This window comes from Rana temporaria, chromosome 7, assembly GCF_905171775.1.
Source record: "Rana temporaria chromosome 7, aRanTem1.1, whole genome shotgun sequence".
Lineage (NCBI taxonomy): Eukaryota > Metazoa > Chordata > Amphibia > Anura > Ranidae > Rana > Rana temporaria.
In genome coordinates, this window is record NC_053495.1 from 1,609,209 (window position 1) to 1,624,329 (window position 15,121).

The 15,121-nt window shown below is 52.7% G+C and overlaps 1 protein-coding gene and 1 long non-coding RNA gene across 2 annotated transcripts in view; both read left to right on the forward strand.

The window, feature by feature from the left end:
• LOC120944904 overlaps positions 1-631 on the forward strand; it is a 6,267-nt gene extending 5,636 nt beyond the window's left edge. Inside the window, exon 3 of the long non-coding RNA XR_005750525.1 lies at positions 476-631. This is a non-coding gene — a long non-coding RNA (uncharacterized LOC120944904). The remainder of the gene's footprint in view (positions 1-475) is intronic.
• A 2,473-nt stretch (positions 632-3,104) lies between these two features.
• On the forward strand, positions 3,105-12,382 carry IL5RA (interleukin 5 receptor subunit alpha). The gene is made up of 8 exons (XM_040358663.1): positions 3,105-3,290; positions 3,724-3,856; positions 4,250-4,437; positions 6,176-6,309; positions 6,420-6,573; positions 7,708-7,792; positions 9,727-9,805; positions 11,653-12,382. Exons 2-8 carry the CDS (start codon positions 3,750-3,752, stop codon positions 11,767-11,769), a joined length of 864 nt encoding a protein of 287 aa, XP_040214597.1. The 5' UTR covers positions 3,105-3,290; positions 3,724-3,749; the 3' UTR covers positions 11,770-12,382.
• The last annotated feature ends 2,739 nt before the right edge of the window (positions 12,383-15,121 follow it).

The following is a 15,121-nucleotide window of genomic DNA, read 5'->3' on the forward strand; positions in this document are numbered from 1 at the left end:
GGAGGGAATAGTGTCCCATCATTGGTGTCAGTGGAGGGAATAGTGTCCCATCATTGGTGTCAGTGGGAGGAATAGTGTCCCATCATTGGTGTCAGTGGGGGGAATAGTGTCCCATCATTGGTGTCAGTGGGAGGAATAGTGTCCCATCATTGGTGTCAGTGGAGGGAATAGTGTCCCATCATTGGTGTCAGTGGGAGGAATAGTGTCCCATCATTGGTGTCAGTGGGAATAATAGTACCCCAAGGGCCAGATAAAGCCAAGCAAAGGGCCACTTTTGGCCCCTGGGTGGCAGCTGCTGTACAGGGAGGAAAGGGTTACTCCGGGTCCTTCAATCCTCGGATGTAATCAGTGATTTGTATTTTTATGATATATTACGATTTGTAGCAATAATACTTTTATGATGTTTGGAGACAATGACCTGTGAAGTGGAATTCCTTCTCCATCCAATGATATCTTCTCCTCTTTCTTACTGAAGGTGCCGATTTCCTCCTCCCGCCACCCACAGACATTCAGATCTCGGCGCTGGGCCTGGGGAGGGTCAATGTGAGTTGGACGTACGCCCCGCCCCCGAAGAAGAACATAATGTTCAGTGTGAAGGCGAAGACCCCGGAGGGGGAGGGGGAGGAGGAGGAGGAGGTGAGCGCTTTGGAGAAGATTCACATAAAAAGCAACAAACTTTCAAATTTTTGTATCGATAAATATTTCTCCAACGAATTGTATTTTATATGGAGAGTTTCCGCCCAGAATTAGGAAACGGGAAGGTTTTATTCTCCCACCAGAATTGGGGGAGCTCAGCGAACGTTTGATAATACGTTTTGGTTTTTAGGGTACGACGGGCTTTACATGTATGAGAGAAACTCGCGTCACCCCCATTTTATACCAAAAATGTCCTTTAGTATCCGAGAACGTCAGACTTTGTATCGGGCAAAGAATATTGGAACAGCCGCTCTTCATTGCCCGCATATGGTAAATATTGGCCACCCAGTTAACCCCCCCCCTCCACCCATCAGGGGGGTGACACCATGAAGCAGGAAGTGATATCCGACCTCTATGGAGTCACTCCCATCCATGACAGTGCATGGATTGGCACGTTGGCACCAACCATATCATTTACAGGGGTCAGTTTGGGGTGCACTGGGCACTTTGGCAGGCTAGGTAGGGGAGTGCCCAATGTGCTAGCTGGCCCAGTGTGGGTGGCTCTGTTCTGCTGTCACTCCGCAGCGGCAGGCAGCCTGGGGGGGGGGGGGTGACACCATGTTTTACCGCACCAGGTGACACCAACCCTAGTGACACCACTGGCTCTGACACAAGGAAGCAAAACCCTGCCCCTACCAAGATGGCGGCCTCTGCGCAGAGGCACGGCACACAGCTTGGCATGGTAAGTCAGTAACGGGGCAAAGATCATCTGCAGGGAGACCACAGGCAATTCTGGTGACTTTGTGCTCTTCTTGGCACACCTTCCACTAAATTAACTTACTGTAATGGGGGAGGAGACAGAGCATGCAGGTGGACGGGGGAGGAGACAGAGCAGGCATGATGCTGGGGGAGGAGACAGAGCATGCATGATGCTGGGGGAGGAGGCAGAGCATGCATGATGCTGGGGGAGGAGACAGAGCATGCAGGTGGACAGGGGAGGAGACAGAGCATGCATGATGCTGGGGGAGGAGACAGAGCATGCATGATGCTGGGGGAGGAGACAGAGCATGCATGATGCTGGGGGAGGAGACAGAGCATGCATGATGCTGGGGGAGGAGACAGAGCATGCATGATGCTGGGGGAGGAGACAGAGCATGCATGATGCTGGGGGAGGAGACAGAGCATGCAGGTGGACGGGGGAGGAGACAGAGCAGGCATGTTGCTGGGGGAGGAAACAGAGCATGCATGATGCTGGGGGAGGAGACAGAGCATGCATGATGCTGGGGGAGGAGACAGAGCATGCATGATGCTGGGGGAGGAGGCAGAGCATGCATGATGCTGGGGGAGGAGACAGACCATGCAGGTGGACAGGGGAGGAGACAGAGAATGCATGATGCTGGGGGAGGAGACAGAGCATGCATGATGCTGGGGGAGGAGACAGAGCATGCATGATGCTGGGGGAGGAGACAGAGCATGCATGATGCTGGGGGAGGAGACAGAGCATGCATGATGCTGGGGGGAGGAGACAGAGCATGCATGATGCTGGGGGGAGGAGACAGAGCATGCAGGTGGATGGGGGAGGAGACAGAGCATGCATGATGCTGGGGAAGGAGACAGAGCATGCATGATGCTGGGGGAGGAGACAGAGCATGCAGGTGGACGGGGGAGGAGACAGAGCATGCATGTTGCTGGGGGAGGAGACAGAGCATGCAGGTGGCGGGGGAGGAGACAGAGCATGCATGATGCTGGGGGAGGAGACAGAGCATGCATGATGCTGGGGGAGGAGACAGAGCATGCATGATGCTGGGGGAGGAGACAGAGCATGCAGGTGGCGGGGGAGGAGACAGAGCATGCATGATGCTGGGGGAGGAGACAGAGCATGCATGATGCTGGGGGAGGAGACAGAGCATGCATGATGCTGGGGGAGGAGACAGAGCATGCATGATGCTGGGGGAGGAGACAGAGCATGCAGGTGGCGGGGGAGGAGACAGAGCATGCATGATGCTGGGGGAGGAGACAGAGCATGCATGATGCTGGGGGAGGAGACAGAGCATGCATGATGCTGGGGTAGTAACGCAGTCACAGTATGTGCCACTGTGTAGCAGTTTGGTGATTCCAAAGTCCGGCTCCAGCGGTTTCCTTCGATCCTCCAGTTGGGGTTCTATAGGAGAAGAAAGGAGGCCCATAGCATGACTCCGTATAGGATAACAAGTTTTATTGTTCAAAATGTGTTTAAAATACTCACATGGTATGTGAACAAATTAGGCAAAAAGATTAATCAATTGACGCTGGACAAACAAAGTTTGCAGCCGAAAAAACGGAAGTGTTGCGCTAACGTGCCTCTGACTCCGCCCTACGCGTTTCGTCATTCAGACGTCATCGGGAGCTTTTTTTTTTTGCTGCTCACAGGGCAATTATTGGAGTTGGGGGGGGGGGAGGGGAATTAGACCCAGACAGGGGCATTATAATAACATTCATTGTATCCCCTCCATAGGAATTTCCCAATGAAACCTTCGCTGTATTTGAGTGGTTGCCTGTTTCCCGCGGTCTGCGTGTAGAAGTGGCCGCCATTGTCTTCATAAAAACGAAAGAAGGAACCGAAATCCCAGAGGAGACGGGCCAATCGGCTTCAGCAGATCTTCCCCCATTTCCAGGTGAGAGAGAAGAATATCACATCGACTAATATTGTCATTTTTATTATTATTATTATTATTATTATTATCATTATCTTCATTATTATTATTATTATTTTTATTATTAATAATAATAATAATAATAATAATAATGAAGATGATAATAATAAAAATTATAATGATAATACTGAAGATAATAATAATAATAATAATAATAATAATAATACTAATAATACTAATAATAATGAAGATAATAATAGTAATAATGATGATAATAATAATAATAATAATGATAATAATAATGAAGATAATAATAATACTGATAATGAAGATAATAATAAAAATAATAATGATAATAATGAAGATAGGGGGAAGGGACAAGAACTGTAAGGAGCTGTATGTGGGGGAGGGGCACAGAACGCGTTTCGTCCCAAAATTTATTTTCTTATTCCAGGAGATGAAGGGACGGCGCCAACAAACATGAACTGCGGCTTACAGATCGACGAGTCGGGGAGGTATTGGCTTTCCTGTGATTGGCTTCCTGGAGAGAAGGCTCCATTGGATACCCAGTATTACCTTTACTTCAGGTATCGTCCAATCAGATCTACATCTCATCAGCCTATATATATATACACACACGCATTATATTACCAAAAGTATTGGGACGCCGGCCTTTACACAGATATGAGAGAGAGATAGATAGATAGATAGATAGATAGATAGATAGATAGATAGATAGATATATAGAGAGAGAGAGATAGATAGAGAGATAGATAGATAGATAGATAGATAGATAGATAGATAGATAGATAGATAGAGAGATAGAGAAATAGATAGATAGATAGATAGATAGATAGATAGATAGATAGATAGATAGATAGATAGATAGATAGATAGGTTGTTAGATAGATTTTTTGGGGTACGTTTTTCTAGGTTGGACGCTCGGTGGGAATTTCATAGAATGTTCTTTTTTTCCGCAGACATATAAATGGGACTCAGGAGTGTCTCTCCTATGTGACCGAGCCGGGTGGGGGAAGGGCGATCGGCTGCCAAACGCTCTTCAGCGACTCCTCGTTAAACGCCATTCACTTTTTGGTTCACATCAACGGGTCCAGTCACAGCCGGCAGATCCGCGCCACGGAACATGTATATAAGATACATGACGCAGGTGAGATACGAAGGCGGAGCTCCGCCCACAGCTGAGAGGTAAAGAGGATCTCAGCCCAGCAACAAACAAGTGACAGATTGCAGCTCATTGGTCCTTTAGAAGTGGCGGCTGCATTCCTTTTCTGACACCGTCCACTGCCCTACTGACACCATCTACTGCTCTACTGACACCGTCCACTGCCCTACTGACACCGCCCACTGCCCTACTGACACCGTCCACTGCCCTACTGACACCGTCCACTGCCCTACTGACACCGTCCACTGCCCTACTGACACCGTCCACTGCCCTACTGACACCGTCCACTGCTCTACTGACACCGTCCACTGCTCTACTGACACCGTCCTCTGCTCTACTGACACCGTCCACTGCTCTACTGACACCGTCCTCTGCCCTACTGACACCGTCCACTGCCCTACTGACACCGTCCACTGCCCTACTGACACCGTCCACTGCTCTACTGACACCATCCACTGCTCTACTGACACCGTCCACTGCTCTACTGACACCGTCCACTGCTCTACTGACACCATCCACTGCTCTACTGACACCTTCCACTGCCCTACTGACACCATCCACTGCTCTACTGACACCTTCCACTGCTCTACTGACACCATCCACTGCCCTACTGACACCATCCACTGCGCTACTGACACCTTCCACTGCTCTACTGACACCGTCCACTGCCCTACTGACACCATCCACTGCCCTACTGACACCGTCCTCTGCTCTACTGACACCGTCCACTGCCCTACTGACACCATCCACTGCCCTACTGACACCATCCACTGCTCTACTGACACCGTCCTCTGCTCTACTGACACCATCCACTGCTCTACTGACACCTTCCACTGCTCTACTGACACCGTCCACTGCCCTACTGACACCGTCCACTGCTCTACTGACACCGTCCACTGCCCTACTGACACCATCCACTGCTCTACTGACACCGTCCACTGCTCTACTGACACCATCCACTGCCCTACTGACACCGTCCACTGCCCTACTGACACCGTCCACTGCTCTACTGACACCGTCCACTGCCCTACTGACACCATCCACTGCTCTACTGACACCGTCCACTGCCCTACTGACACCATCCACTGCTCTACTGACACCGTCCACTGCCCTACTGACACCATCCACTGCTCTACTGACACCATCCACTGCTCTACTGACACCGTCCACTGCCCTACTGACACCATCCACTGCCCTACTGACACCATCCACTGCCCTACTGACACCGTCCACTGCCCTACTGACACCATCCACTGCTCTACTGACACCGTCCACTGCCCTACTGACACCACCCACTGCTCTACTGACACCGTCCACTACCCTACTGACACCGTCCACTGCTCTACTGACACCGTCCACTGCTCTACTGACACCATCCACTGCCCTACTGACACCGTCCTCTGCCCTACTGACACCATCCACTCTACTGACACCGTCCTCTGCCCTACTGACACCGTCCACTGCTCTACTGACACCGTCCACTTCTCTACTGACACCGTCCACTGCTCTACTGACACCGTCCACTGCTCTACTGACACCGTCCACTGCCCTACTGACATATATATATATATATATATATATATACCCGCACATGTGTGTGTTGGGGTTTGGGGTCCCCTCCCCCCCACTATAGGCTTGTATTATATTCTTAAATCTTTTGTGTAAGAAATTGACGTTCAGATCGCTCCGAATTCTGATACAAAGATCTCTTTCTGTGTCTTAGAAACGATTCCTCCAGCCTGGAATCTGAGTATAAAGGAGAACAGGAGTCTGATCTGGATGAAGCCCGTCGGGTCGTTACGCGACGATTGTTTTAACTATCAGATCAACATCTGGTCACAGAATAAAAGTGAAACGGTAAGGAGGAGGAGCCACCGGTATGGGGGCGGAGCTGAGATCTCCCCATCTCGGCTGGTATCTGGAGAGACTCACATTAGAATTTGTTCTTTTTCTCTTCTGGGGGGAAGATCACGATCAGCAAAGATCGACACTATTGGAGGGAAGATCTGTGGAAGTCGGCCAGCAAGCATCACGTGCGGGTCAGGGCGGTGGGCAAGGCGCCCTGCTGGCCGACGGAGAAGTACAGTTCCTGGAGCTCCTGGTTAGAGGTCATAAATAACGGTAAGGGCAGAATCGATCACCTCTCGTGATTGATAAATGTATTGATTATGGGGATCCTTCATCACTAGATGAAACATTTGTGGTCCTCTACAAGTACAGGTACAGGCAGTACACCTGTAAGGTCTGGAGGCCCCCAGGGGCCCAGTGGCCCATAGGGCCCCATATGGCAACTCCCCTTTTTTCTTACCTGGCTTTAAGTCGAATCCAGGAAGATTTCACGCCGTAAGTTACGGCGGCGTAGTGTATTTCTGGCGGCGGAATTCAAATCGGCGATTAAGGGGCGTGATTCATTTAAACGAAGCGCGTCCCCGTGCCGATTGAACTGCGCATGCTCCGTTTCGAAATTTCCCGCCGTGCTTTGCGCAAAATGACGTCGCAACAACGTCATTTTTTTAACTTAGACATGACTTACGTCCATCTCTATTCACGGACGACTTACGCAAAAAATTAAAAAAATTCAAATTTCGACGCGGGAACGACGGCCATACTTAACATGGCAATTCTATCTATACGCCGCAAAATAGCAGCTTTAACTATACGCCTGAAAAAGCTGACTAGAGACGACGTAAGAGAATGCGACGGCCGCGCGTACGATCGTGGATCGTCGGAAAAAGCTAATTTGCATACCCGACACGGAAAATGATGCAAACTCCACCCAGTGGACGCCGTAGTATTGCACCTACGATCCGAAGCCATACGCCTGTCGGATCGAACCCAGATGCCGTCGTATCTTGGTTTGAGGATTCAAACTAAAGATACGACGCGGGAAATTTGAAAGTACGCCGGAGTATCAGTAGATACGCCGGCGTACTCGCTCTGTGGATCTGACCCTTATTTTTTTAGGATTTGTAGCTCGCCCACGCCACTTCTTTAATAAACTCATCATCGGGGTACATTTAGTTATAGATTTATAATTTTGTGCTTTGCAGTTATTTGGTAGCACTGAATGCTCCCAACACGGTATTATTTCTCTATAGGGGGCGCTACTGCAGTATAGTATATATATTCACATTGAAAAATGTATTTTCCAGCAGAGGGCGCTGTTACAATACCCCCCTATAGGGGGAAACTGTTTATGCCAAAAGGGGAATGTTGTTTTATCCAATTCCTGAGACTTTCTCTGCTTCTCTTTAGAGGAGAACAATGGAGATCTGCTGTGGATCATAATGACGGTTTGTGTTTTTGTGGTGTGCCTGGCGCTCTGTCTGCTCTGCGTACGGTAAGTCCTGGTGATAATGATATATTTATCCACTTCAGCTGCGGAAGATTTCACCCCCTGGTATATATATATAATTGAAAGTTGATCAATCATTTTTTGAGGCCCTTAAAATATCAGGACAGTACGAATACCCCCCCCCCCATGACCCCTTGGGGGGGGGGGCGCATTTAGCAAGAGTCCTGCGTTTTTATTATTCTATTAATTATTATAATTTTTTTGTCACAATTCGAAGAAAATTTACAAATTAAATAAAATAAAAATTCTTTCACTTTTTTTTTATTTATTTTTTTTACATACTGTCACCAGCGCATCGTGATATGACTGTCAGGGACCCTCACTGGTGACAGCAAATAAAAAAAATAAAAACATGTACATTTTTTATTCAATATTTTTTATATTTTTATGTATTTTTTAGCACTATTATTTTTTTTATACTTTTTATTTATTTTATTTTTTATCAGAATAGTTCAGTGTTACCATAGTAACATTCTTCTCCTCTCGGGTGATTTTTATTTTATTTTTTTAAATACTTTGATTGTTGATACAATGAAGATCATTGTACCAGCAACGCTTTTAACTGTTGTGAATGGGTTTAAGTTCATGATAGCTGTGATCTGTGATTGGCTACAGCTTACCACATGGTACAGGGTGCTGTGATTGGCCCAGGTACGACGTGATAACTGTTGATTCATAACCGCTTTGTCGACATTGGGGCAGATTCAGGTAGCTTTTACGTATTTCCAGTTACGCCGCCGTAATTTTAAATCTGCGCCGACGTATCGTTACGCTGATTCTCAAAGGCAGATACGCTAAAAAAATAGGCTTCCTCCGCCGACGTAACTTGAATGCGGCGGTGTAGAATTGTGTGCAATATTACGTTGGCTGCTAGGGGCGCTTCCGTTGTTTTCGGCGTAGAATATGCAAATTACCTAGATACGCCGATTCACAAACGTACGTACGGCCTGGGCAATTTATTTACGCCGTTTATGTAAGGCTTTTTCGGCGTAAGGTTGCTCCTGCTATTAGGTGGCGCAGCCAATGTTAAGTATGGCCGTCGTTCCTGCTTCGAAATTTTTTTTTTACGTTGTTTGCGTAAGTCGTTCGCGAATGGGGCTGGACATAATTTACGTTCACGTCGAAACCAATACGGCGTTGCGCCGTACTTGGGAGAAATGCACACTGGGATATGTACACGGACAGCGCATGTGCCGTTCGTAAAACACGTCAATCACGTCAGGTCACCACACATTAGCATAAAACACGCCCCCCTTTCACATTTGAATTACGCGTGGTTACGCCGGCCCCATTTACGCTACGCCTTACGGAGCAAGTGCTTTGTGAATACTGCACTTGCTCCTGTAAGTTACAGCGGCGTAGCATAAATACGATACGCTGCGCCGCCGTAAGAAGAAGCGCAGGTACCTGAATCTACCCCACAGTGATCACCACTCAGCGATCACATAATCATTGGGCCCCCGAGTATCGCATGTCTGGTGGTCACACGGGGGGGGGGGGGGCCTTGTGTCTGTACAACAAAATGACATACGTCTACGTCGCTTTGCCTGTACACGCCGTCCACCTGCAGCAAATGTACTGTGGGTGGTTGGCAGGTAAATATATACAGTATATATAATATGTGTCTATATATATATAATATGCGTGTGTGTATATATAGTGTGTATATATATATATACTTCTACATTCATAAACAAGAATGTCTTTTAGGCTCCTCCCTCCTCTGAATGAACATTCTTTTATTATGAACAGTAGTGAAATACCACATGATGACCATTAGATGGCGCCGAGGAGCACAGGAAAGAAATCATCCTTTGTAACAAAAGATACATTGTTGCATTTATTTGCTATTCTTGTTTTGATACTTTTAGTTTATTTGTTACGTTTTTATTAAAATTCTGGTGTTTCTATATCTTTAGATTGTGGAGGAAGATATTTCCCCAGATCCCCAAACCAAAAGAGGATTTGAAGGACGCGTTTCGGGGCGCACAACATCAGGTATCCTTCCGCCTTTCCTGCGCTAATTGATAAAAACATTATAAATATTGATAGGTGATCATAAAGCGGAAATCCGGCTTGTGATGTATTTGTCAAAGAATGGAGTTTATGAGATCAGGAGAGATAAGATGAAATGCACACTGGGGGGGGGGGGGGTGGGTTTGGGATTGGGGAGTTAATGAGGGGGGGGTGAGAATTGTTATTGGGGATTGGTGGGGGGGGGGTTGGGATTTGGAATTGGGGAGGGGGGTGAGGATTGGTATTGGGGATTGGTGGAGGGGTGGGGGTTGGGATTTGGAGTTGGGGGGGTGGGGTTGGGATTGGGGGTTGGTGGGGGGTGAGGGTTGGGATTTCGAATTGGGGGGGGGGGTGAGGATTGGTATTGGGGATTGGCAGAGGGGTCAAGGTTGGTATTTGGATTTGGGGGGGGGGGTGAGGGTTGGGATTTGGAGTTGGGGGGTGAGGGTTAGGATTGGGGGTTGGTGGGAGGTGAGGGTTGGGGTTGGTGGGGGGGGGGTGAGGGTTGGGATTTGGAGTCGGGGGTGAGGGTTGGGATTGGGGGTTGGTGGGAGGTGAGGGTTGGGATTGGTGGGGGGGTGAGGGTTGGGATTTGGAGTCGGGGGTGAGGGTTGGGATTGGGGGTTGGTGGGGGGGGGGTGAGGGTTGGGATTTCGAATTGGGGGGGTGAGGATTGGTATTGGGGATTGGCAGAGGGGTCGGGGTTGGGATTTGGAGTTGGGGGGTGAGGGTTAGGATTGGGGGTTGGTGGGAGGTGAGGGTTGGGGTTAGTGGGGGGGGGGGTGAGGGTTGGGATTTGGAGTCGGGGGTGAGGGTTGAGATTTGGAGTGTGGGGGGGGTGAGGGTTGGGATTTGGAGTTGGGGGGGGTGAGGATTGGTATTGGGGATTGGTGGAGGGGTCGGGGTTAGGATTGGGGGTCGGTGGGAGTTGAGGGTTGGGTTTGGTGGGGGGGTGGGGTTGGGATTTGGAGTGGGGGGGGGGGGGGAGGGTTGGTTTTGGGGGTTGGTGGGGGTGGCAAGGATTGGTATTGGGGATTGGTGGGGGGGGGGGTAAGGGTTGGTATTGGGATTTGGTGGGGGGGGTGAGGATTTGGTATTGGGGATTGGTATTGGGGATTGGTGGGGGGGGGGGTAAGGGTTGGTATTGGGATTTGGTGGGGGGGTGAGGATTGGTATTGGGGATTGGTATTGGGGATTGGTGGGGGGGTAAGGGTTGGGATTTGGAGTTGGGGGGGGGGGTGAGGATTGGTATTGGGGATTGGTATTGGGGATTGGTGGGGGGGGTAAGGGTTGGTATTGGGATTTGGTGGGGGGATGAGGATTGGTATTGGGGATTGGTGGGGGGGTAAGGGTTGGGATTTGGAGTTGGGGGGGGGGTGAGGATTGGTATTGGGGATTGGTGGAGGGGTCGGGGTTAGGATTGGGGGTCGGTGGGAGTTGAGGGTTGGGTTTGGTGGGGGGGTGGGGTTGGGATTTGGAGTGGGGGGGGTGAGGGTTGGTTTTGGGGGTTGGTGGGGGGTGACAAGAATTAGTATTGGGGGTTGAGGGGGGGTGAGGGTTGGTATTGGGATTTGGTGGGGGGGGTGAGGATTGGTATTGGGGATTGGTATTGGGATTTGGTGGGGGGGTGAGGATTGGGATTTGGAGTTGGAGGGGTCAGGATTGGTATTGGGGGTTGGTGGGTGGGGGGGTTATGGTTGGGATTGGGGGGTTGGTGGGTGGGGGGGTTATGGTTGGGATTGGGAGGTTGGTGGGTGGGGGGTTATGGTTGGGGGTTGGGGGGGGATATAAGCGCACTCACAGTCCTGAGTCTGTTGTCTTCTTCCTAGGCTCTGATTCGCTGCAATTCTTGGGACACGGAGGAAGTGATCAGCTGCATCGAGGTGATGGGGGGCGGGGACAAGCAATCCGGGGTCCCCGGGGACAACGCCCACATCACAGATTAAGGGGGTCCTCCGGAATTCCTCCATCGGTGTCCTGCATCCGGAGATTTTGGTTTCCTCCTGCAGCAATGGGCGGAGTCTTCACACTTCACAGAAGGAAACGCAGAGGACGGCATTGGATCCTCAGAACCGGGAGCCCCGCCTCCTTCCATGGAAGCTCCACCCCTTCACCATATCCCGCCATCTGTCATGGGGGAGGGGAGGACTGTGTTCATCATAAGAAGAAGACTTGTATACATTGTATCTAAGAGCTCAGAGGGGGAGGGGTTGGGTCACGTGACCCCCCCCCTCGTAGGTGGACATTTCATTGGATACATTGTATTTATTGCCTCTCACAGAGATCGTCTCTCCCCCGCCCCCTGCTCTTCTCTCCAGAGGGACGGCGCCATCTTTGTTCCCGGCATCACCAGGGTCATCATGCTCCTCCCACCCAGTCATGTGACTCCTGGTGCATGCGCCGCTCAGCCCCTGCTGTCAGGTTGTTCCTCCATCAGATCTAATATAGACCAAACTTTACCTTGTGATGATGGAGGGGGAGAGACGTCACCTGACGAAACGCGTTGAATGTTTTTTATATGACTTTTTTTTAACCAGAAATAAAAATGATCTCAGACTTTTTCATACGGCAGATCAGCCCCTGCTGCAGACTCTCACCTTGTGATTTGTTACAATGTACAGTCTGATCTCCGGGCTCCTCCTACAAAGGGGGAGGGGGGGCGTCATTGACAATGTATTGACTCTCCCCAGCACTTGGCATAGGGCGGTGTGAAGTGCTGTGCGAGTCGGGTGCGATGCGGAACCTCCAGTGGAATTGTAGGGTTCCCGTATCGCTCCCCGATATCAACCTTGGATTGAGAGCGTTTTGCCAGACAAGCGATGTCTTTATTTTCTCACATTTAAATATCTTAATATTTATGTATTTAGTATAACATCCGGTCTATCTCATCCAACCCCCCCCCCCACAATCACCCCTACATGGCATGTCCCCACCCCCCCCCACACTCACCCCTACATGGCACATCCCCCCCGCACTCACCCCTACATGGCACGTCCCCATCCCCCCGCACTCACCCCTACATGGCACGTCCCCATCCCCCCGCACTCACCCCTACATGGCACGTCCCCCCCCGCACTCACCCCTACATGGCACGTCCCCATCCCCCCCACACTCACCCCTACATGGCACATCCCCCCCGCACTCACCCCTACATGGCACGTCCCCCCCCCCGCACTCACCCCTACATGGCACGTCCCCCCCCCGCACTCACCCCTACATGGCACGTCCCCATCCCCCCCGCACTCACCCCTACATGGCACGTCCCCATCCCCCCCGCACTCACCCCTACATGGCACGTCCCCATCCCCCCCACACTCACCCCTACATGGCACATCCCCCCCGCACTCACCCCTACATGGCACATCCCCCCCGCACTCACCCCTACATGGCACGTCCCCCCCGCACTCACCCCTACATGGCACGTCCCCATCCCCCCGCACTCACCCCTACATGGCACGTCCCCCCCCCGCACTCACCCCTACATGGCACGTCCCCATCCCCCCCGCACTCACCCCTACATGGCACGTCCCCATCCCCCCCGCACTCACCCCTACATGGCACGTCCCCATCCCCCCCACACTCACCCCTACATGGCACATCCCCCCCGCACTCACCCCTACATGGCACATCCCCCCCCGCACTCACCCCTACATGGCACGTCCCCCCCCGCACTCACCCCTACATGGCACGTCCCCATCCCCCCGCACTCACCCCTACATGGCACGTCCCCCCCCCCCCGCACTCACCCCTACATGGCACGTCCCCCCCGCACTCACCCCTACATGGCACGTCCCCATCCCCCCGCACTCACCCCTACATGGCACGTCCCCCCCCTGCACTCACCCCTACATGGCACGTCCCCATCCCCCCCGCACTCACCCCTACATGGCACGTCCCCCCGCACTCACCCCTACATGGCACGTCCCCATCCCCCCGCACTCACCCCTACATGGCACGTCCCCATCCCCCCCGCACTCACCCCTACATGGCATGTCCCCACCCCCCCCCACACTCACCCCTACATGGCACATCCCCCCCGCACTCACCCCTACATGGCACGTCCCCCCCCCCGCACTCACCCCTACATGGCACGTCCCCATCCCCCCCACACTCACCCCTACATGGCACATCCCCCCCGCACTCACCCCTACATGGCACGTCCCCCCCCCCGCACTCACCCCTACATGGCACGTCCCCATCCCCCCCACACTCACCCCTACATGGCACATCCCCCCCGCACTCACCCCTACATGGCACGTCCCCCCCCGCACTCACCCCTACATGGCACATCCCCCCCGCACTCACCCCTACATGGCACGTCCCCCCCCGCACTCACCCCTACATGGCACGTCCCCATCCCCCCCGCACTCACCCCTACATGGCACGTCCCCATCCCCCCCACACTCACCCCTACATGGCACGTCCCCCCCGCACTCACCCCTACATGGCACGTCCCCATCCCCCCCACACTCACCCCTACATGGCACGTCCCCCCCGCACTCACCCCTACATGGCACGTCCCCATCCCCCCGCACTCACCCCTACATGGCACGTCCCCCCCCGCACTCACCCCTACATGGCACGTCCCCATCCCCCCTGCACTCACCCCTACATGGCACGTCCCCATCCCCCCCCGCACTCACCCCTACATGGCACGTCCCCATCCCCCCCCACACTCACCCCTACATGGCACATCCCCCCCGCACTCACCCCTACATGGCACGTCCCCCCCCGCACTCACCCCTACATGGCACGTCCCCCCCGCACTCACCCCTACATGGCACGTCCCCATCCCCCCGCACTCACCCCTACATGGCACGTCCCCCCCCCCGCACTCACCCCTACATGGCACGTCCCCATCCCCCCCGCACTCACCCCTACATGGCACGTCCCCCCCGCACTCACCCCTACATGGCACGTCCCCCCGCACTCACCCCTACATGGCACGTCCCCATCCCCCCGCACTCACCCCTACATGGCACGTCCCCATCTCCCCCGCACTCACCCCTACATGGCATGTCCCCCCCCCCCCCCACACTCACCCCTACATGGCACATCCCCCCCGCACTCACCCCTACATGGCACGTCCCCCCCCCCGCACTCACCCCTACATGGCACGTCCCCATCCCCCCCACACTCACCCCTACATGGCACGTCCCCATCCCCCCCACACTCACCCCTACATGGCACATCCCCCCCGCACTCACCCCTACATGGCACGTCCCCCCCCGCACTCACCCCTACATGGCACGTCCCCATCCCCCCCCGCACTCACCCCTACATGGCACGTCCCCATCC